Here is a 24,429-nt window from a genome sequence, read left to right on the forward strand (position 1 = left end):
AATCCAGTCTGTTCCCTCCAGCCTTGCTGCCATTAATGCCATTAAATATGGGTCCCTTATCACCAGATACTTTGAGGATTCTTGCCTTTTTCATTTTCTAATTCACAGGACAATAAAATTTTCTTATCAATGTAAAACTGTGTTTATTTTAAGTCTGTGTCCTGTAAAAACACATTATTTTTAATTCTCTGGGTTAACACTTTAAATACTTAAAATAAATGTGTAGCATTTTGATGCCAACCACACCGTGCACAGGTAAAAGAGAAGATGAAAACAGGTGGGAGGTAGGTGATGCCAAGTGACACTTTGGTGTAAAATGTGCCTCGGGAATTTAACCAGAAGCCAATCCTTTCTCACATTAATCTGCAGATGCTTTGGCGATTTTTATGAACAAAATACCTAGCAATGATAGAATAATGCAAAATAATCTATTTAAATTCATCATTTTCCAGCCACATGACTGCTTTAAAATAAGAAGAAAAAATAAAATATTTAGTGTGCTTAACAAGACCATCAAGAAAACAGTTTGTGAAGGACTGAAAATTAGTGAATACTAAAGCCACAGCTGCTTTATACTATGCGACAGTTTTCTCCTTTAGTTAATTAAATCCTTCCATGCATTTGTCTGTGAGATCGCTACACTATATGGATAAAGCATTGGGCCACATTTCTTAATCTTTAAATTTGGGTGTTTTCACTCCCATTGCCACAAATCAAGCACATAGCCACATAGGCTGCCTTTACATAGTGCGTAAAATTTGCCAAAGTTCTGCTGACTAAATAACTTGAGAGCTCCAAACCTCCTCTGGCATTAACATCAGCATAAAAAGTGTGTGCTGGGAGCTTCATGGGTTTCCATGGCTGAGCAGCTCCTGTAATGCGTAGATGTCCCAGTTCTTTTGTCCGTATAGTGTATGTTTTAAATTTGCACCCTCTGATTTGAGAAGTGTTGTGCCAGAGTGCAGTGCCTTAATTCTCTAACGTCCGCTGTGCTTTACCTCACAGTGGACAATCGTGTGCAAATACTACATAAATCAGACAAGATGATGTTGGAAAACTCTTTGAGGAGTTGTCGCCGTGCCGCTCCGTACTTTTTAGGCAATTTCCTGGAGAAGCTTCTCTCCATTTCTTGAGCTATTGTTGTGATGCCTCATATTCAACTTCATGAGCCAAAATAACAGGTGTGTCTGAAAACATCCAGAGAGTACATGTGCTTCGGACAGACCGCTCCGTGCTTGTCATTGAGTTTGTGCCTTTAAATTAAGGCACCATATGTTGGAAATTGTACACGCATAACACATAATTAACTATTTACTTTAAGACTTGGCTGTTTCCATTATAACCTAAAGAAATTTTCAAAGTCAAATGTTCTTCTCTGAGAAACGTGGTGTCATTTCACATCCATGCATGAAGTTTGAATAAGTAAACCGACAACATCTGTTAAGTTATCTGCTAACATAACCTGGCGTCTTTTATTAGGCCCCCCCCACCTTTTCACAGAGGGTTAAGTGATAAACTGACATTTACAGCATGGCCTGCCAAGTAACACGGGTTAGAGAGCACACTGAGAAACTGACCGTGAAGTAATAACAAGCGAGTAGGCAAGAGATTTTCTATTAACACAAGGGGAGATGAGTTAAAAGGGTTGCTGGCTATGTGAAGACCAGTTTCTTCAACAAAACTGCCGCGCTTTAACAGCCCCCACCCCCCCACTCCCCTACAGTACCCCTGTGCAAACTTATCAGACTACACCCATGAAGGCGCTTGAGCACCAGCTAGTGGTAAAGCTGTTTCACTGCCAAGACAGTCCTCACCAAACACATTAATCATGACCAGGGGAGTGTAAAATTCAATCGGCTCCTTCCATCCATTTCATGTGAAGCAGACTGAAGGCCGGCCTTGTAGTGCCTGAGAAAGGAAGGATGAAAAAAGGAGGAAAAAAGAAAAAGGAGCTCCCTACACTTCATCAGAACCCCTACTTCATAACAAATGGAGTGTCTCTCTGGCAGAGGAGTGCCATCAGAAACACGCGTTCTCTCTATCCATTTAATTCCAGCAGTGGAGGAAGGGTCAGGGAGGGAGCAGTGGGTGCGTGTTCTGCTCTCCGCTCGCTGCTTCGCCAGTCACACAGTAAACTACCTTTTAGGAATTGTTTCTCAATAAGAAATGATCAGTCCATTTATCTGCACCAGGCGGGCCTGTCTCCTCACCCAGACCTCCAATATTTTTCGTTTGACCTGATCAGGGCTATAAACTAGACCGAGACACTTTCAATTTGTCACCCGAGGAGGCCTCTGCTACTGATTGCATCCTCCCTCCCAAATGTAAAAATTCCTCCCGTGCTTGAAGGCTCTTTTTTTTTCATGCATATGCTGCTTAGAAATAAAGCCTCAGTACTATAAAAAAAAATAACCAGAGATACAAAATACTTACAGATACCCAGAGCATGTTTTTCTTCTAATTGATATAATCAGATAAAATAGGTGTTAGGAGTTTAACAGATTATTCTTCATGATTTTGCATGTGACTGCAAAAAATCCTTTCTCTCTCCACAAGGACACTAATTACCATCTTATGTTTCATTCTTTCAATACAAGCATCTGACAAACTATAGAAGCCTTCCCTTTGTCTTTTTTTTTAAAATAGCCTTATTATCACGGTAATGACAACAGTGAGCATCAACCTCTAAGTGGGTTCAACTTTTTTACCATTTAGGTATCATGAAATGGTTAATGTTTAAGAACATTTACTGAGAAAATGTTAATGGATTCAAAAAACAGATAAGAATGTATTTGCCCATTTTTGGCCAAGCTGCACTATAAATATATAAAAAAGTAACACCATCACATTTATAATCATAAACCTTATCTTAGTACACCATGAACCCCTCTGGCAAATAAAATCTTGCAAAAGCTGTAAAAAAGCACTCATTACCAATTAAGTGGGAAAATATTAACTACAATGTTTTCTTTCAAAACATGTCTAAACTTTGAACAGGGGGTAATTACAATTCACACATGACTTGCTTTCCCATCAAGTGCTTTAAAACAGTTAAACATTCTTTGAATTGGATGGAACATGTCAATGATTTTTTGACAGTACTGAAATATGGCGAGGAACACTCAACCACATACGCACAACCTGTTCAAAACTGCTGCCTCGTCCGAGTCACATGCATGCCATTAATCACTGATACCTCCGGCTGTCAGCTAACATGTATGCGGTTATCCAACACTAATGGGCAACTGAGTGGAACTGAAAAACACGTGTAGTAATGTAGCCTTTCATCTCTTACTTGTTTTTGTCCTCCGCGAAGACATCAGGTAGAGAAATTCATCATTCCCGTCATATGACACTGGGACAGACGCACCGTACCTCTGAAGAGCCCTAAAACAAAGAGCATGCAAAATGCATAAGATGCAACAGCAGTGGCTTTGTGACACTGTGACTGAGCGAACTACACTACTGAGACATCTTTCATATCTTGATTAATAAACAGTGATTTAGTGTTGTGTAAGACACTCAAGAATCCACATCACTTGGACTATGACAGAGATACTAGATAGCAAGCACGGTCCAAGAGAAATGGTTACAACAGCACAGAGGTGGGCTAACAGAGGTAAGAAAACAAATAAAAGCAATCTGAATGAACTAAATAACAGAAGGTAAAAGAAATTATAGGGGTGACTTTATATACAGCAAATTGTGGAAATATTTGTTTAAACAAAAAAAAGAAATTAAGAAATCCAGTGAGGCAACTGCAGGCCCAAATTCTGGCTTTTCTGCAACTGTCCCCTCTGCCAGCGGACATCCAGCTTCTAACAACAATACAAAGCCACCAACTCCAACATCAAAAGCATATAAATTATATTAATATTGTATTGTAGGGATTTTACCTCACAATATCAATATCATGTGGCCAAAGCTGCAACAGCAAATGTGTATTTGTCTTGCTTGGTTGTTTTGTTTTTATCTGTTTTGGGTTTTTTGGGAGGGGGGGGGGGGGGTTCAATGCTGATCATCTCCTTAAATGCTCATTTATTCCTATTGATGGACAAAATCGGACCCTATCTGGTTCACCTTTGTGACTGCAACATTTTTATGTGTCCTGCTGGAATTACATCCATGGATGGACAGATATGGAAAGTGTCTGCACCACCATACGCACCCCCCCCCCCCCCCCCCCCCCCCCCCCCGGCTGCTGCTACAGCATGTATGCAGCTTTTATCTTTGCCTTCATTTCTACTGTGAACTCCAACTCTTTCTCAACATGCTTACTTTTGTTATCCAACCACAACCAACTGCTTTAACTAAAAATAAGTGTGCAGCACAAGTTAATCTGCAGACTTTCTAAGCTCAAAATCAGGCTTGCAACCTTTACCCAACTCACAGTAGGTAACAGGTACACCTGGACTCCTTAGGCCTGTAACTTTAGGACCCCTGTTTTTGTTCGTCTCACAATTAAAACAAGAAAATGTTTAATTGCGACCCCTATAAATGTTTCAAAAAGTGCTCCCTGGCACAAGCTACCAGCTGAAAGTTAATATTGTAATCCGTTCAATCTAATTACATTCTAATCAATCTAATTAATCTAATAATAACATTATCGTCGGTTAACAACATAAATGCGTCACTTTAGGTAAGCATTGCTATGAAACTGGCTAGCTAAATTACTGGCTAAAGGCTTCAAGGCAAAATAGTTAAACAAGCAGTAAAGCATGCATGCATGCAAGTACTCATTATGATTCAGTAGCGACTGATAAAAACAGTAACAGTTTACTGTGTGATAAAAACAGTAAAGATAAAGGTAAAGGTGATGTTTGGCCTACCGTAAACTAGAGCACCTGTACTGAGACGTTCGCCTGCCCTTCGCTGTGGTCTTTTTTTTAATTATGCTAGACATGGCTACCAGGTACACGTCCCTTTGGCAACATGCAACATACATACTCTAAACTTTAAACATTTTTATTTTTCCAATTCAACACAAAAGCCTGTTCTGGAAAGGGAAATTATTGTTTTGAGTCTAAGATTTACTTTCCTAATCAGGACAGGCTTTTAAGATCAGAGCTACTTAAAGTTAATTTTGCTTTCAAGTTAGATGTTCTTTTATTTTCTCTTTATTCAATTAACATTGTTTGAAGATAACAGAGGAAAAGAAGGCAAATGCCGTTATAAACATAACAGGTGACAACATACAGTGAATAAAATATAAGAGGAAGAAAAGGAAGAGGAAGCAGAAAAATACAAATAAATTATAGTCCTACACAGGAGTCAGTTCAGGTCTTCCTTCATCTACTTCAATATTATTACTCTCAGATGACGTTCCAAATACCACAAAACTTGTTTAGCTTGTTTTTGTGAGGTAACTTTATCTTTTCTAAAGCAAAAGTATAAACAAATGTAATTAAGCCACTGTGAAACTGCACAGGATGGTGGTTCCCTCCGTTTGTTATACACCGTTTGGCTTTAGAGATCACAAAACCATCCAGGTAAATACTCAATAAGCATAATTTGGGATTCAGATGCATCTGTGAACAGCCAGTGATGTGACTATACACCTTTCCCAAATATAAAGTATCAGGGTTCATTTCCGCTTACAGTGGAGCAGAGATCCTTTCTGACAAAAGTATCGGGATATGGTTAAAGCGATGCAGCCTAGCTGGAACAATGGTTACCCCTTTATTTTTACAGTAATTTATAATGTGTGTTTACAGTTTGGGATTGAACTAAAGAGCATGCTTGCAATCATTCTTCCTGAGATAAATCACCTTTTAAATCTGTTCTCCGTGCATGTGGTCTATTATAACCTGACTCTTTGCACTTACTAACAGACAGGTTGTATAATAGAGACACCTGCCCTGTAAAGTGTAAACATTTCAAAGTAAGATCTTCTAAGGCAGACAGAGAAGGAAGTTCCAAACTATTGGACTGCCTGGCTAACATAAAACTTTGCAGCTGAAGAGATATAAAAAAAATGTAAAAAAGCCATTTCCTAAATACAGAAAAGCAAAGTCTCAGTTAAACTGGCTAAACCTGCTATCAAAGTATCCCCACATCTGTGCCAAATCTCCTTAAATATACTCATGCAAAGTCTACTTTTCCTATTGTGCGCTCAGATTACTGCAGCTACGACCCATGTGCTCATCAGGCTGCACCACAAAGTAAGCTGTCACAGCAAAAGCAGCCACTTAGAGCGTACGCACTTACCACAAGCACAACAAATATACATACAGACACTGATAAATGCACCTGCACTTACTGATGAGCTTCTGAGCACTGTTTGTGATACAATGATGCCACCCCCTGGCAGACACGTACACTGCAGTAACAGCAGTTCAGTGAACACAGCACTCAGCACTTGGTGTGTGACAGTAAGGCTTTATTTGATGATGGGAGGAAGACAAGGCAGGTGGCAGGTTGTATCTCAGAGGTAAGCTGTTACACAGGTCTACAGATTACTGCTTTGGCTGCATACATACTCAGTATCTGCACAAATAAGAGTGAACAAGTTCTTATTTTCATCTGCAATAAGTCTACGAGGTCATCTTAAAGTGTATAGGCCTACGTCAGAGTACCGTTTAACATGCAAAGGTACTTTAATTGTACAGCCATCTAATTTGAACAGGTTTGCCTACCTACTGTTTGGTGTGTTGTTTTGTTGTTTGCATCTACAGTTCTAACCTTAAAAAAAAAAAAAAAAAAAACATGCATTCAGATGTAAAAACTGGTGACAGGAGTGACTCTACTGGCTCAAACCCAGCAGAGTATAATATCAAACCCTTTATTATACAGCTCATCGAAACATTCAGGGCCAAATACCTCTAAAGGAAAACAAAACCACAAGTCATATAAGGACAAACTCATAAACTCATACATACAGAATGTAAAATCTTTTACTAAACAGCTGCTAGATAATGTTGAAGAAACAAAAACTATGAAGAGCCGTGTTAAAACTATGAAACCAAAGGAGGAAGCGATTCTAATGGCTGAAATCAGATGTTTGCTACAGTGTCTTTGAGGCTTTGGATGCATTTTATGCCATCACAGGAACAAATGGCACTTCATTTTTCATTTTAATTTCACAGCTTTTTGTTTACAATGTTTGGGTGTACACGTTACATTTCAAAGTGAAATGTGAAGCACACTGTCAAAATAAACTGGCACAAAGTGGTGACAAGGCCACTGTGTCTGAGCTACATTGTAGTCAAGCGGCAAAAGAGTGTAAAACAAGGTTCTGAGTAAGTAATGCAATCCCTTCACAGTATCGGTATCAGAGGATCTCAGGTTGAATGAAAACGTAAAAGAAAATGAGTTTTGGTATGCTGGAAATTTGTTGAAAATATATACCACTGCATTCTGTATGAAGGTAAAGAAATTTATAAAACATCAAAAATAAATTTGAGGTTAAGGAAACTAATTTAAACATAAAAGGCACCCAGGATATGGGGGAAACAAATTAAGTGAAAAATTAAATAAAAATACATCTCTCAAAGGGCACATCCTCACAGTCCATTGTCTTCCATCATCCATCTGCAAACAAAACAAAGAAAATGCAGCACTTAAAAAAATAATGTAGCCAAGGTCCAGGTGTGGATGGGCCTGTGGCACCGAAGCCCCTCCCTGGACCTGAGCCTGCTCTGACTATATACACGTATGAATGAACTACATGACCGTCTTAGAATGGACGCTAAGTCAGGCACAGCCTTGACTCATTACACATTCATTAGCGTTTACTCTCCAAGACTGAATATATACTACACCACAGCCAAAACCAAGACACTTTCAAATGAAGCAAGTTCTAAATGTTAACATCAACATTTAAAATATACCGCTTAATCCCGTTGTTGCATGGCCACATAGTGTAGAAGGGGTTGTGCAGGTGCATGTGGACAATAAATATATATTACATCTTTATATACAGTTAAATGGAGAGGGGCACAGTGGTAAATTGTTCTTCCTCTTTTATCGTGGTGAAGTGATGGGGAGATTTAGAGGACCCTGGATCTCTTGCTGGCCAGTGAGCCATGCTAAGGGATACAAAAAAAAAACAACAAAAAAAAATAGAGAACACAGTCAGCTGCGATCCTGTCAGGACAACCAAATACAAACCCAATTCCAAAAAGGTTGTTATGCTCTATAAAATGTAAACAAACACAGAATGCAATGATTTTCAAATCTTTCTTCAAATCACATTGTACTATTTTAAGAGAAAAAAAACAGTCACTTTGAAGTTGATTGCAGCAACACATCTCAAAAAAAGTTGGGACAGGAAAACACACCCTTCTTCAACAATGTGTAAACATCTGGGAACTGAAGAGACCAGCTGCTGGACTTTTGGGAGAGGAATGTTGTCCCATTCTTGCCGGTACAGGATTCTAGCTGCTCAGCAGTCTTGGGTCTTTGTTGTATTTTTTGTTTCATGGAGCACCAAATGTTTTTAGTTGCTGAAATGTCTGAACTACAGGCAGGTCGGTTCTCTTCTATGAAGCCATGCTTTTGTGATAGATGCACAGATGTGCAGTTTAGCACCGTCTTGCTGAAATATGCAAGACCTGCCCTGAGAAAGACATAATCTGGATGGGAGCCTATGCGCTCTGAAACCTCTGTATACAACTTCTGTTGCCCCCATTCCAACTTTTCTAAGACATGCTGCTGCCATCAAATTCAAACGCAGCGTCCCAATTCTTTAGGAACTGAGTTTGTAAATGGTGGTATTAGAAGTTTAGATTATAAACAAAAACACAGGATTCATCTAATAACAAATATATTTGATGATAATAAGCTGGACTAAGCAAGCTTTAATTCTATGACCTACCTTTGCTTGCTTGTAAAAGTGAGGAGCTAACTCAACCAGCCAGGAGGACTCAACAGCAGTCACGTCACGCATGTAGTATTTTGATGTCTGCACCACTTCATTGAAGACAACCCTGAAAGGAAGTCAAAATGTTTACAGCATGTTTCACACAAACCTTCCCAAATATCAATAAACTAAATATGTCAGAGTATTTCAGTCCTTCACAAAGCCTAAATGCACAAGAATGTTTGCATTGTACATTACGCCACACTGCTGATACTATAGCAGCTATAAGAATGTACACTGACCACTTTGGAGGTTTCTCTCCGTACAGCACCGAGTTGGGGTGGATGTGAAGCTCACGATCATCCCGTAAAGTCCTTGCAGAGCAAAAAAAAAAATGACAGTGTGTGCAAAGTGGTTTTTAATAAAAGTATGAAAACAGTCAAAATTCCTCAGCTAGGAAAACTGTGATATCTAATATTATGATAAAGTGACAAGCGTGCACTTACCGGTAGGAACCAGAATGGTGAATGCGGGCTGCATTAGCAAAAAATCCAGAGACAATGCACTTCAAGATCACATCTGGGTCACCTGTGCGAGACATGCATGAAGAAGATTAAAATCAAACAGTTTGAAACAGGACGCTTCTGTGCCTAACAAGTTGGAATGTGTCTCCAAATCTACTCGGCTCATACAAGGTAAAAAACAAACAAACAAAAAAACATGCACACACCTTCACTGGAAGTCCGCGGCACTTTAAACTTGTTCATGAGACGCCGGAGCTGCTCTCGTACGGTCACAGCTCGCAGCAGACCCTTATAGTTGAGAAAATGTTCCTGACACCACTGGGAGCTCTTCTGGTGCTGCCAAAAATAAGCAAACATAGAGTCAACTTTATTCCTGGTTTTTTGGCAAAGTTTACAGCAAGTGGCCACGATCAAAGTCGGAGCAATGTGCGTACGTGCACCCGCAACTATACCTTAATGAATGCTTCGTACACATTCAGCATGGTGAGGTGGTCTCCTTCTGCAACTGCAAACTTTCTGTGTTCACGGGCCTGCAGGCAGAGATAGCAAAAATTGGATAATTGTTATGCTGACTTAGCGTTTCAGCCAAAAATACAGCATGCTCCTTCTGAAGCCCGCTTTCCACTTACAGCAGCTTTCTTCTGATTGGGTGGCACAACAAATATATTCTGAATCTGCATCATTGCTGCTATGGTAACAATCTCTTTGGAGCACCCAAAGTTTCCTGACTCTAGGAGCATCTTAGCAAACATGGGGCTGAGGGGAAACTCTGCCATCCGCACACCCATGGGATCAGTCAAACGGCCATAATGATCCAGCCCTGCCAAGAGACAATAAATTAGTGAAGAGTATGCATTTTTGTGCATGGACATCTTAGCTCAAAAGAAGCTTGTGAGCGCAGAATTTTGAAAGTTAGTTTTATAGTTCAAGGGCAGTTTTCTGCTATTTCACAGGATTTTCAGAACCTTGTTTCTTACCTCCCAGAGCGTAGAGAAGCTCCAGGGCCTGAACCATAGTCTGAGCTGGAGGGGGCTAATAAATTAAAAGAAAAGCATTTTAAGTACAATATTTACGCTAATACACATTAGTTTTAGAGTCACTATGCACAATTCCTCACAGGCACAGGCGACTGTTGCTAATAAAAATGCAAAGTACAATTCCTTTCACAGTGCGTGAACACATCACAGCTACTCCGCGGATTCAAAGTGAGCCACTCACAGAAAGGAAGCTGAACCGCAGCACGTTGTCGATGCCTAATGCTTTGAGCTGCAGGATGACAGGGGCCAAATTGGAGCGCTGCATCTCTGGCACAGTGGAGGCAGGCAGTTTCTCAAAGTCCTCCTCTGATAAAGGAAGAGACGCAATAACAGGGACAGGGAGAGAACAGGGAGACGTGGAGCGACGAGAAAAGAGAGGGAAGGTGAATTATAATGAACAACAAGGTAAATATGAATGTGCTGAATTTATCACTTGTATTGAATTCCTGTGATTTCACACGTACCCGTGTATAATCTAAAGCATTTCCCAGGTCGGTTTCGTCCGGCTCTCCCCGCCCTCTGGCTGGCTGAAGCCTTGGAGATTGGCGTGACCACCAGTGATTCAATGGCAGTGCGAGGATTATAGGCTCGCAGCTTCACAAATGCACAGTCAATGACAAATACAATTCCATTTATAGTGATGGAGGTCTCAGCTATGTTAGTTGCCACCACAACCTGGAAGAAAAATAAGATTATATTGTGTTTATAAAGGTTTACTGATGTATGCTGCCTTATATGTCACCATTCCATACCATTTTTATTGTTAGGGGAGCTTCTTTGTAACAGCAAAAGGGATGTTATGAAATATGGCAAAAATGCCAGTTATTTCATCCATCAACTACAAATGTAAGACTTTTGAACTTCTGTCAGAGTAGAAGAAGTGAAAAAAATATGAAATTAATTTGATTATCAGGCTACCTTTTGTCATCACTTAGATGTTAGATTTAAGTTTTCCATATAAACGCTAAAAATGCTGCATGTTTTTACCTTGCGAACAGAAGAGGGCACCCGCTCAAAGACCTTCATCTGCTCGGCGTAAGGTAGACCAGAATACATGGGCAAAATTCTCAGGTGCTTCTTCATCCCATATCGTGACAGAGTCCTGGCCTGATCCTGCAGCAGGGACACCACCTTCTCCACCTCCTCCTAAGGTGAAACAAATGACAATCACCAACATTAAGTAAACCATTGCATGGGGATGATTTGTTTTTTACTCCACTGCTCAAAAAATTTAAGGAACACCGTTTAATCAGAGCATGGCATCACGTCAGTTAAATTCTGGGATATTAATCTGGTCAGTTAAGTAGCAGAGGAGGCTGTTAATTAGTTTTAGCTGCCTTGCTGTTAATGAAATTAACAGCAGGTGCACTAGAGAGGGCAACAATGAGACAAGTCCCAAAAGAGGAATGGTGTAAGACAGGGGTCTCAAACTCCAGGCCTCCAGGGTCCTGTTAATGACTTCTATATTTGACTCAGGTGTGTTGACACATCTAAAACCTGCAGGACACCGGCCCTCGAGGCCTGGAGTTTGAGACCCCTGGTGTAAGAGGTAGAGGCCACTAACATTTTTTCTTACTTTTTTTTTTCCCCACTAGTTTTGCATTTGGCTAGAGTTAGTGTCACTGCTGGTAGCATGAGGCGATGTCTGGACCCTACAGAGGCTGGACAGGTACTCCTCCAGGTGCCAGAAGGTTTGGACGAGCAGGATGAGCACTCTCAGAGCCTTACAAAATGACCTCCAGCAGGCCACTGGTGGGAATGTCTCTGACCAAACAATCAGAAACAGACTTCATCTGGATGAAACCCTACGCAGGTGCAATGGGTTCTGGGGTCGTCCTGGTGCACAACAATGCCCACCTTCATGTGGTGAGAGTATCCAGGCAGTTCCTGGAGGATGATGGAATAATACCACTCACTGGCCCCCACGCTCACCCAACTAAATCCCATAGAACACCTCTGGGACATCATGTTTCGGTCCATCAGACACCACCAGGTTTCACCACAGACTGTGCAAGAGATCAGTGATGCCCTGGTCCAGATCTGGGAGGAGACCCCCCAGGATATCATCAATCATCTCATTAGGAGCATGCTAGGCATGCATACAAGCACCTCAGGGCCATACAAACTACTCAGTACCATTTTGAGTTGCTGCAATGAAAATGGACTAGCCTGCCACATCATTTTTTTTTTTTTTTTTTTTTTGCCACTTTGATTTCTGGGGTGTCTCTGAATTCAGTCCTCTGTAGGTTGATGTTTTTCATTTCAATGAAACAATGTGGCATCATTTGGTTCCTAACACATCACCCAGTCCATACCTGTATAGATGGCCAGCATGACTTTTTCCCATTGAGCTCTGATGTGTTTTTAAAGTGTTCCTTTAATTTTTTTTTTTGAGAAGTGTATATTCGCCTTGATGTCAAATGAAAGCAAGGCCAATAAATTATTTGGCGACTAACCTGCCCGGTGAGAAAAGCCAGGACATCTCCATCATCCTCAGTCTCGTGGATCTTGAGCACAGTCTCCACTGTAGCCTTCACATAATCTGGGACAGGACTGAAAGCAAGACAAACACAGTTCAGAATTTTTTTTAAAAAGTGTGCAAATTACACACCATTTCCTCAGTTTGGATTCTGTGTTGACTACCTGACAGTATAGAAGATATCCACTGGATAAGAGCGTCCCTCCACTGTCAGAATTCCACAGGTATCCTTACTTGGATCGGCAGACTCATTCAGGTTGAAGAAGTCATGAAATTTCTTCACACAATATTAATATTTCAATTAGTAAAGGGAACATTAATAAAGCATTTCTGAGCACTATTTTTTTCTATATTTGAATCGAGCCATTATCGTTGCATTTCCATATTTTTTTAAAGAAGCCAATTACACTGCTACATTTAAAATTGAAGTGAATCTTAAGTTAATTTAGACAGCTGTTGTTGCCCTCACTCTGACATTTGAGAAAGTGCACAACTTCCAGCACAGTATGACCGAAATACATTGCATGTGTAGATGAAAGTCTTTTTAAACTCAAAGTACAGTAGATATCTGATATGGCATTTCAGCTGACTTGGATACTGCTTAGCACAATCGTGGCCTGATTGTGTCTTTCTATCATCAGGGTATCGCAGATGTCAGTACAATGTGATCTGACCTGACATCAGCTTTCCCTCTGTCTGTCTTTTGTTTATCTTTTCTGGCTAATCAAGCATATCTGCTCATCTTAATGATGCAGTCACCTTGGCATCAAGAGTGGCAGAGGCCACAATCAGCCTCAGGTCTCGCCGCTTCTTCTGAATCTGTCGGCGAATCGGAGAAAAACAGATGAAAGTCGGGGGGGGGTGGAAAAGAAGTCACGACTTTCTTTGAAATACTGACTGATGTTTACGTAAAGCTTCGATCTTCTGCTTTCATTACCTTCTTCAGGAGACCGATCGCTATGTCTGTATAGAGAGTCCTCTCGTGTGCCTCGTCTAGCATCAACACACTTTGGGTGACGGGACAATAAAGAACATTAGTTGGCAAAAGTAAACATTACTTGACACTTCATACCAAAAACAACTTTACATGTGACAGTAAGGATGTTTAGCAGATGATATTACATTGTGAAAAGTGCATGTGAGCATCATAAAACCTATGACAGCTTTCAGTGTCCTGGTATTGTACATGCTGCCTCCCTGGCACACTGTCGTGGTTTATGGGGGCGCGCTGTCGTTAATGTTATTAACATCTTTGCCATCTTCGCCATGCAGGGAAAAGAGAATATTTAATGACTCTATTACAATCACGTACCTGTACTTTTTGAGAAGAGGATCAGCCATCATTTCTCGCACCAGCATGCCATCTGTTAGAAACTGAAGCACACAGGTGCAGCTAAGTACTGAATGACATTTACAGGAAAAATTCCTGCAAACAGGATGAAAAATGAGCCTGCAGGTAATAATAATAATCACACACTTTCATGAAAACAAGGCTTGTTATCGCAAGACTACGAGACGTTTTTTCCCCAAATAAGAGTTATTAGTATTAGCAATGCCCCAAAATATCCACCAAATACCAGTATTGCTGAGGCTGATCCCTACTTATCATCTCAAAATAATGAGAAACTTTCTTATCTGATTGATTTTCTCAAATACAACCTCTTAAGTCTTTTCATGTTCACCATACTGACAGAAATGGGCTTCCATACAACCACACACGTGAAAAGCTTTTAACTAAGTCTGCATTTACATCTGGCAGTGAATACCTTGATCCTCGTGGCATGGGGATCAGAGCAGTCATCAAATCTGATAGTGTAGCCCACCTCGTGGCCCAGCAGGGCCCCTCTCTCCTCTGCCACACGGTTAGCTACCTATCAGCAAGACAGAAAGGGAGGGGTACTGAGTTTAAGGCATGTGTGTGTCCTTCAGTGTGAGCTGAATTGCTTTAAGGGGAATGACATTGGCAAACAACGAAGGAGCTGTGTAATAAGAGGACATCAGTGGAGCTCTTACAGAGATTGCAGCCACACGTCGCGGCTGTGTCACTCCAATCACCTTCCCCTCTGCTGCCCAGCCAGCCTCCAGCAGGTACTGATGGAAGGCAGATGAAAAGAGAAGGTAGATCCAAAAAGGAGAGGAGTACAAAGCATGAAAAGCAGACTATGCATAAATTAAGTTCTAGCTGATGTGGTCCAAACACTGCTTTGAAAAGAGGCTGCTAAGCACCAAAAAACAAGGTCGTGTGAAACCGCCGTGGGAGTTAATCCACATGAAGGGCGTGAGTCACTGCAGCATGACTTTGAAGGTATTTTGCCCTTTTCTGGCTGCCATCATAACTGCAACAAAACAGTTCTTATTCATGTTTTAGCAGCACCCTAAATGTTGCATGGAGTAAGTTACACTAACCTGAGGTATCTGTGTCGTCTTCCCACATCCAGTCTCACCAACTATGATTACAGTCTGGTAGCTCTCAACCAAGTACAAGATGCTGTTTCTGTGCTGGAGGGGGGGCACCAATAACAATTAAAATAACACGCACACCCGATCACAAAAATCAGCTTGTTATATTTGGGCATGTATAAAAGAAGTTTAAAAACCTTAAAAACGGGGAGTTTCTGTCTCTGTTTCTCTATGGAGAGGGCGGTGTGTGGGTTGAAGATGATGGGGGAGCCGGTGGTCTCTGTGTTCAGCTCCCGCTCCTCTGAGATCCCCGGCGCCTCGGAGCCTGAAGCAAAGCAGATGGTGAAGGAGAAGATAAGATGTTTTATTTAAAACGCAGGCAGGCTGAGGATTCAATAAGAGGGTTTGGTGCAATGAACATGTCGCGGCAGAGCTACGAAAGAAAGGTTTCAGCAACACAAACTTCATCATGTGCGTTAACTGCTTTCTGCTCTACAGAAGTGTGTGTATTTTCTTCTGGCAGGTTATAGTTTGATTCCGCGCAGCTAAACCGAGCTGATCTGCACCGGCTGCAGAAACCACGCAGCTGCCGTGAACACCGCTGCAGCCGCACCGAGAGTCGCGGATTCAAATTAGCGGCGCACACGCTGATAAATACAAACCGGAAAATACACCCAGAGACGGATTTATCCCTTTTTTTTCTCTACTTACCCGGCTTCCAAAATTTCATCGTGGAGAGGGGAGCCGCCATCTTGGCTTCTACGTCACATATTTTTTCCGTGCCTGTGGATGACGTCATGAGCTCGGTTTCGTTCAGAGTTTTATGAATGTCAGCGCGTCCAAAAACAGGCGCAAGGTGAAGTTCAAGTTGGCTTTTCAAACAGTTAATCAACAAAATTATAAATACTAAACACACCCATTGGACACTTTATTAGGTACACCATTTGCTAGTACCATGCTGGTATTCTTCATGGCATGGATTCAACAAGCTGCTGGAAACATTGGTCCATTTTGAAATGATAGCATCACACAGTTGCTGCAGATTTGTCAGGTGCACATCCAATGCTGAGCTCCACCAGCCAGGAGAGAGTCTGCTTACAGAGAAATAAGTCCAAAATCTGGCATCGTGGTGCTAAATGGTACTAAATGGAAACTGTGGCAAGAGTCTACAGTTTCAGATTTCTGGGAACCCACACAACAGGCCATCTCTCCTAGGTCATCAAAAAAATACAGTAGCATTTGCAGTTCCTGAGAATCATGAAGGGAAAATAACCTCAAGAAAAAGCTGTTGGTGACCTTATACCATTGCACAATAGAGAGTGTACTAACATACCACCACACAGTGATATGCTGGCTGCTCAGTAGCTCTACAGAAGGTCATCAACTCAGCCTAGAGAAATCCCCATCGGCCCCTTTCCCTCTCTCCAAGACACTGAGCACACACACTACCTTTTCACAGCCCAAAAACATTGTAAAAGAACTGCTCTCACTCTGTTTGACCTCTGGCCTTCAGGCAGACACTACAGGTCACTAAAAACTCAAGACTAATGGACTCATGAATAGTTTCTACCCTACGGCCATTATCACTCAACCAACATACAAAATGAATAGTTACATTCTCACAATAACACTCTCATATTCATATTTTATTTATTTTAGGTTATTTATTATACTTTACTGTCATACCAGAAACCTTTACTTGTGCAATAGCTGCAGACTGGCAATCATTTAACATGTTATGGTCCAGCTACCTTTTTCATATTGTGTGCATGTGGTTCTTTGTGGTGTGCTTAATGTTAAATTCTTATTTCTCTAAGTAGCAGTTTTATGGTGTGCTTATGTAACATTTCTTTAATCATGAATGTAATACAATGACAATATTCTCTTCCAAAGGGGCTCTATTGGATTGGTGACTGTGGAGGTCATTTGAGTACAATGAGCTCATTATCATGTTCAAGAAACCAGTTTGAGATTATTTGAGCTTTGTGTCATGGCCAGTTATCCTGCTGGAAGAAGTCATCAAAAAATGGGTACACTGTGGTCATGGACATGGTCAGCAACAATACTCGGGCATGCTGTAGTGTTTAAATGATGCTCATTTGGTAGTAAGGAGCCGAAAGCATGCCAAGAAAACAAGCCACTGATAAGATGGATCCATGCTTTTGTATTGTTTACACCAAATTCTGACCCTACCGTCCAAATAACATAGCAGAAATGAATGCTCATCAGACTGGGCAACGTTTTCCAATCTTCTCTTGTCCAATTTTATAGAGCCCATGTGAACTGTAGCCTGAGTTTCCTGTTCTTAGCTGACAGCAAGGGTACCTGGTGTGGTCTTCTGCTGCTGTAGCCCATCTGCATCAAGATTCAGTGTGTTGTGTAGTCGGAGATGCTCTTCTGCATACCTCGGTTTTAACGAGTGTTTGACTTTTTTGCTCAAAGCAGTCTGGATATTCTCTTCTGACCTCTGGCAACAACAAGGCATTTTCACCCAGAGAACCACCGCAACATTTCTACAAACTTTATTTTAGGTGGACTGTTGGTCAGAAAAATGAACAGTTCAAGAGATCACACTGGACTCTGGTATGCCCACCCCCTCCCCCAATAATATAAAAAAAAAAAAAACATTTTATAGTGATCTGCAGATTACAACAACAGTCAAGTGTGGTCCTAGTGTACATTTAATAGTAGAGTGCAGTTTCAATAACAGTCCAGTGCAAAGACACTTCAAGACCTAACGCCTGAATATTCAAGCACTGTTCTTTCCATTTAGATTCAATAAACAGACACCCACCTCTTTGAAAATGGAGGCCACATAAAGCCCAGATTTAATGATTCCCAAAATTTTGATCAGAAAATACAATCCTTTCAAACGCCAGCTGCATATTGAAAATAACAGTACCTTTGCAATAACTTTGCATGAACTGCTTTTTAAAAGTTCATGAACAAAATACTGAGAGGAACGTTGAATCAAACAAGACAGAAATACAAATCAATCCGCATAATACGAGCTGGATTTAAGAAAAGGGTCAGTGTACACATTTTACAGACAAATTTAAATTAATTTAAACACAAGTAGTAAGACTTTGATCTGGAAGCTACGCATGAGAAAGATATTACATTTAAATAATTCCTCCTGATAGTTCAGGTTTGACTTAAAATTTGTGAATTGCATATGAACAAAACATGCAGGTTTCCTCCCAGGAACATGTATGGAGAGTTAAATTTGATAGTTATCAGTTCCATCAGCAGACTGATCCGAGTGACAGCGAGACAGGATATTGGCCAATACACGCGCTTACAACCAGCATTTATTTAAATTTTAAAAGTTAGATTCCAGCTACAAATTTTCACATTCATTAAATTTGACAGCAGATGTTTAGAAATAATAAAGAGTTTATGGTTTACATCCACTTTTTTTTGTCTGTATATGTGTGTGTGTGTGTGTGTGTGTGTGTGTGCGCATGTTTATAATACCTTGTGGGGACAATTTTCCTGACATATACTACGTTGTGGGGACCAATTGCTCCTTGTGGGGACTGGAACCTTGTCCCCACAAGGGGAAACCCTGTTTTTGGGTCAGGGGTCAGAGTTAGGGCTAAGGTATGAATTGAGTTTAGGTTAGGGTTAGGTATGTGATGGTTAGGGTTAGGAAAAGGGTAAAGGTAAGGTTTAGGCTGTAGAAATGAATGGAAGTCAATGGAAATTCCCCACAAAGATAGCAAAACACACGTGTGTGTGTGTGTGTGTGTGTGTGTGTGGGGGGGGGGGGGGGGGGGGGGGGGGGGGGGGGGGGGCTGAAATTCACAAAACCATACATCAGCCTCCAAAATACAGACATACATATACTGTCGCCTTAACAGTAAACTGCAATGTGCTGTACTTTAATGCAGGTCAGATCTAAAAAAAAAAAAAAAAAAAACACAAAAACAAACATACACAGAAATTTTTAACGATAGCTTTGTTCATCCGGCACGGTGCATTTCATCCCTGAAATAAAAGGAGACCTTTCACACTCGTGGACTGATTGAACTCTGACTAAATGATGTTTTTATTGTCCTGTACCCGTCACTCGAGTGACCAGCTCATGAGCATTAAACTGGCAAGAACAGCGACAGCGCTCGTTATCTTTTCACTCTGAAATCAATGTTCACGTCGCTCTTCTAAGACGGACGAGTGTAAGCTGACACTGGGGGAAGAAAGATTCTGTTTCATGTCAAGGTACTGTTTACAAATCAATACGAATTCAACCAGTCAAACTGCTTTCTGTGTTTTTAGTGTTTTGTGAGACATGACGATGATGAAGTGACAAAGGAAATATAACACATGAATCAAAAAGGTGCCTTCAATAGGTACCCTCCTTTAACAAAACAACAAAAAAAAAACAAAAACAAAAAAAAAGTACAGTATTTGAACATTTTCATCGCTGTGTTCTTGCTGGATCTTCCAAAAAGGATTCCCATAATGCACTGCACACCGAGAAGTCATACTTTATGTAGGAGCACTGCTAATCCCAATCCACGGAGTTCCTGTATCTTTAATTTAGCAGAAATGTTTATTTTTTGTGTCCTACAGATTCCTCTCAGTCAAAATGTAGAGCTGTGTAAAAGATTATCCACACCACCTGGTAAAGAGGGGGGAGAAAAAAAAAAAAAGACTGATTATAGTTGTGACCAAATCACAGGTCCCTGACATGACAGATTTCATCACTATCACTGCACCCAAAACTCTGAAACTACCATACAGGAGACATAAGGTGGGAACATTTATGATACCATACCACATTTATCTTTCATGTTCTTTATTATGCATGTCACAATGTGAGAGATGGATTTAGATAACTCTTGGCACAACAGGGTCATCCCATGTTAGTTTATCAAATCCTCCCACCTGACCATTTGCCCCCCTACAGACCTGCAAACCTGCTGTTAGAGAACAGACATCCAAATTCAAAACATCCATCATTCTATGTTATCTGGAGCTACACTCCTGAGAGTCCATAATCACAGAGCCATAGTATCAGATATTTACCCTAAAAAATACAAAGGGCCAAGCTCAAGTACTTTTCTAGATACTGGAATGGCCCCTCAAAAAACAATACTACAATCACATCTATAAAACACCCCGACCTACAGCCCTTAAAATAATTAAAGTAAAACTAATGACAGTAAGGGCCTGAAGTTTTGTATAGTTCCTATTAAGAAGTATCTTTCCCCTGGATTTTTTTCCGCTGAGATAGTCAGATTTTTTTTTTTTTTTTTTTTTTTTAAATTCGATGAACTCAAATGTAATGACCCAATATTCATTTGTAGACAGAGAGTGAGAGTCTCATCAATTCCCATGCTACGATGCAAACAGAAAGAAAAAAAAAAAAAAGACAACTTTGGACATAGAGCTGAAATTTTATGACTCATAACATTAATCTATATGGATGTCTGCTCCGTATGCTGCAAGAACACCGGGAATCAAATGGGTCAATTTTGTACCTCCATTTCTAATTAAAATCTAAGAAGTTTTGTTACACATATTCAAAAATATCAGTAAACCCACCAGAAACAGCGCAAAAGATGTCATGAAGCCTTCTTTGGTGAGTTCCCATGTGCCTCCATACTCTTCTTCATCAATCTGCTGAAAGCTGCTGAAGTATACATACAGGACGCCGGCGTTGATGATGCAGAATCTAAAAGGGCGAACACAAAAAGATGTCACCATTGGAAAAGGTCAGTGAGATGTAAGCATTAGACAAGCTGTACCCAATACTTACATTGCTATTCCCAGAAATCCTTTTAGTGGTGCTACACCCCATATCACACCAAGGATAACTGCAATAATTTGTCGGAGCCAGTAAATCACATCTAAGAACTCATCCTGTGGAATAAAACATAAAACTTTACTCAAAGAATGACTCAATTGTAAGGCTGGTAAGTACTAAAATCACCCAAACTATAAACCATGTGCACTATAATATCTGATTTAATGCTCTCTGAGCGCGTTTGTTGGAAAAGCATGTCCACCTCTACCACTGACCCAGGTAATCCGTCCACTTCTTACTATGGCCGCCCATTATCTTTCTGCTGATAAATAAATGACTAATAAAGTTTCAGTTCAGGCTGTGGCAAAAATTATTAATTTAATGACTGAGTTTACTGCTTCTACAGTCTTATACTGCTGTGATAAGCTATTTACTCCCTTCCTGGGTTCTTATTTTTTTTAAAATATACATTTGTCACAATTACATGTGTCACATCAGACAAATTGTAATATTAGACAAAGATATCAGAGTAAATACAAAAAATAAAAAATTAAAAAAAAATTTTTAAAAAAAGCAGAAACCGATGGCTGGGCACTCCTTTGTGATTTTCTGGTAGAGAGCAGAATTCATGGTTCCATCAATTACGTCAAGTCATCCAGGTCCTGAAGCAGCAAAGCAACCCCAGACTGTCACACACCTCATGGATGAGTCATTGATCCACTCTTGGAGAAATTTTGGTAGGCCGGCCACTACTGGGAAGATTCACCGCTGTTCCAAGCTTTCTCCATTTGTGGATAATGACTCTCACTGTGGTTCACAGGAGTCCCACAGCCTTAGAAATGGCTTTGTAACCCTTTCCAGACTGAAAGAGCTCAATGACTGTTTTAGATTGTGGCATGATGAGATCTTTCAGCCTACTTTACCTTGTCAGGTATGTTCTATGTAAGTGATTTCTTGATTCAACAGATCTGACAGTAATCAGGCCTGAGTGTAGTTAATGAAATTTGGTGGTGAATTACTTTTTCACATAGGGCCAGGTATATCTGGATAGCGTTTTCCCCTTAATAAATGAAATAAGCATTTAAAAAGTGCATTCTGAGACATTTAAGTGTGGCAAATGTGCAAAATAAAGAAATAGAAGAATAAAAAATAGGAACTCAGGAAGGGGCAAATACTAGTCACAGTTCTGCATGTAGATACACTTGGCTATATGTGCTGCAACCAGTGTACTGTAATTTGGAGTTTAAATCACTCTGCTGTTGTGATGAAATATCAGCGATAATGTCAGTCAACTGATATATATCAGTCAGGCTCTGAAAGGCTTTGAATATTAATTAAGCAATTAAACATAACATAATAATAATAATAATAATAATAAGTAATATTATTGTTAATAATACTATCACTAGTAGTAGTATAAATAACTATAAGCCCGAGCAATATTTGGAACGGCTAACCCACCAAGACGATTAACTGGACTCCTTCAGATCTGACAGCCAGCCCAGATTAATCCTTAGCAGCTATAGCTCCACCTGGCTGTCTAGTACCAAATTATTCGCTTTCACAACTTTGAGGCGACTAACAACAGCAATAACATTAGGAAAAAGGGCAACTGTCTGACCTTCTCTTCCCAAACAGCGTTACTGCTGAAGGCTTTGCTCCATGTGGACTGCTTTACTCCTCCATTCACTAGATGACTTTCTTCTTTCCGCTTTGAACTGCTCGTCATTCTTTGCGCTTTCTTTCAGCTGCAGACGTCGAAAAGTGGCACTCCAAAGCCGGTGACACTTACAGCTGGATTTAAATGTCCTGCACCGACCGGAGAAAGAAAGTGCTGGGAAATATTTGGAGGTATTAAAGGAATCTACGATTCGCTGAGCTGACAGCTTTCAGAAGCTAACCGTAAAAGGGTATCTGAGCATGCGTAGTATCGTTTGAACCCAGCCCGCGACGGCCAATCAGAGAGTGCGACGTTTCGGCGCCGCTAGTCCTCAGAAATGCTATAAACTTCACAGCGACCTCTGATGGTAAAACCCAGAAACTGCACCGTATTCCCAAATCACGTTGGTACTACAGTGATTGTTATCAGACGGACTTGCGGTACATATCCGACATAAAAACATGTTCCAAATACCGTTTTTTATTTTATTTTGCAAAATGTATTATCAATTACAATATAATGACAGAATTTCTTAAAAACACAATTGAGCAGTAAGTATTTAAATTAATTTAGAGAATTTGGCGAATAATATCTCCTTTTGGAGGCAGAACACGAGCCATGTAGGCTATTCATTACATTTAGCTATTTTTCCATCGATTTGCTACACTATCCATTTTATTAAGTTAGCATTTCTATTTCCATTACAGTTCAACCAGACAAAAGTGTGGACGAATGGTTAAGTGTGACCAAACTTTTCACTGGTGTAATGTTTACAAAAAGTCTAAAAATTCTGAGTGTACAGAAAATCTGGAATGCAGCTATAAGGACCAAAGAGATGTGTGGTTTTCTGTGTTTTTATGTAAGCTGCATTTTAAAAAGGCTCCCATGGTTATTTTCCTTAATCCTATGATTAGTCAGAGATCTCCACATCACAGACTTCCACAAACAGCACATGATAGCTCATGGAGCTGCACTTAATGACTAATCAACTGATCTGTTGATCTCACTAAGCCAGCCTTTTATTTGATCTGCAAGACCATTGCTTTTTTTTTTTTGATTTCCTGATTTTTTGTGGCACCTCTTCAACATATTTAAAAAATAAACAGTAAGGAACTGACAGTAAGCACTGGTGTCACGTATTAAATATTCAAAGGACACCAAAGTTAGCTATAACTAGCAATAAATGGAAAATGTATTACATATAATTATAATTAAGTAAAAAAAAAAAAAAAATGAAAGGGCAGACATACACCAATTAGACAAAACATTATGACCACCTGCCTAAAATTGTGTTGGTCCTGCTCTTGCTGCCAAAACATGCCCGTCAAGACATGGACTCCCCTAGATCCCTGAAGGTGTGCCATTGTATCTGGCTCCAAGATGTTAGCAGATCTCACCTACCATGACCTGGAGGACTGAGAACCTACACAGGCAACTCCTAAGTTGCGAGATGTGGCCTTCGTGATGCTCGATTGGATTGAGGGAATTTGGAGGCCAAATCAACACCTCAAACGGGTTGTTGTGCTTCTCAAATCATTCCTGAATCATTTTTTGCTTTGCGGCAGGGCGCATTATCCTGCTGAAACACAGCCATCAGGGAATATCATTTCCATCAAAGGGTGTACATGGTCTGGAGCCATGCTTAGGTAGGTTTAACGTGTCAAAGTAACATCCACATGGATGCCAGGACCCAAGGTTACCAAGCAGAACATTGCGCAAAGCATCGCACTGTCTCTGTGGTTTGTCTTCTTCCCATAGTGCATCCTCCAGGTAAGTG

General features: G+C 40.4%; 2 protein-coding genes across 2 annotated transcripts; both read right to left on the reverse strand.

Moving 5' to 3' along the window:
* Nucleotides 1–6,358: 6,358 nt before the first annotated feature.
* On the reverse strand, nucleotides 6,359–15,996 carry dhx35 (DEAH-box helicase 35). Its single transcript, XM_030733361.1, has 21 exons — nucleotides 15,952–15,996; nucleotides 15,438–15,565; nucleotides 15,247–15,339; nucleotides 14,854–14,931; nucleotides 14,607–14,711; nucleotides 14,153–14,214; nucleotides 13,778–13,847; nucleotides 13,600–13,659; nucleotides 13,005–13,117; nucleotides 12,818–12,914; nucleotides 11,349–11,507; nucleotides 10,826–11,036; nucleotides 10,543–10,667; nucleotides 10,302–10,356; nucleotides 9,954–10,144; nucleotides 9,777–9,854; nucleotides 9,531–9,660; nucleotides 9,307–9,388; nucleotides 9,103–9,174; nucleotides 8,816–8,927; nucleotides 6,359–8,027 (listed from the first exon to the last, which is right to left on the reverse strand). Exons 1-21 carry the CDS (start codon nucleotides 15,989–15,991, stop codon nucleotides 7,989–7,991), a joined length of 2,100 nt encoding a protein of 699 aa, XP_030589221.1. The 5' UTR covers nucleotides 15,992–15,996; the 3' UTR covers nucleotides 6,359–7,988.
* Nucleotides 15,997–19,804: 3,808 nt separating this feature from the next.
* rab5if (RAB5 interacting factor) lies at nucleotides 19,805–22,941 on the reverse strand. Its single transcript, XM_030733449.1, has 4 exons — nucleotides 22,614–22,941; nucleotides 21,005–21,108; nucleotides 20,791–20,920; nucleotides 19,805–19,864 (listed from the first exon to the last, which is right to left on the reverse strand). Exons 1-4 carry the CDS (start codon nucleotides 22,719–22,721, stop codon nucleotides 19,823–19,825), a joined length of 384 nt encoding a protein of 127 aa, XP_030589309.1. The 5' UTR covers nucleotides 22,722–22,941; the 3' UTR covers nucleotides 19,805–19,822.
* Nucleotides 22,942–24,429: the final 1,488 nt, after the last annotated feature.

This window comes from Archocentrus centrarchus, chromosome 7, assembly GCF_007364275.1.
Source record: "Archocentrus centrarchus isolate MPI-CPG fArcCen1 chromosome 7, fArcCen1, whole genome shotgun sequence".
Lineage (NCBI taxonomy): Eukaryota > Metazoa > Chordata > Actinopteri > Cichliformes > Cichlidae > Archocentrus > Archocentrus centrarchus.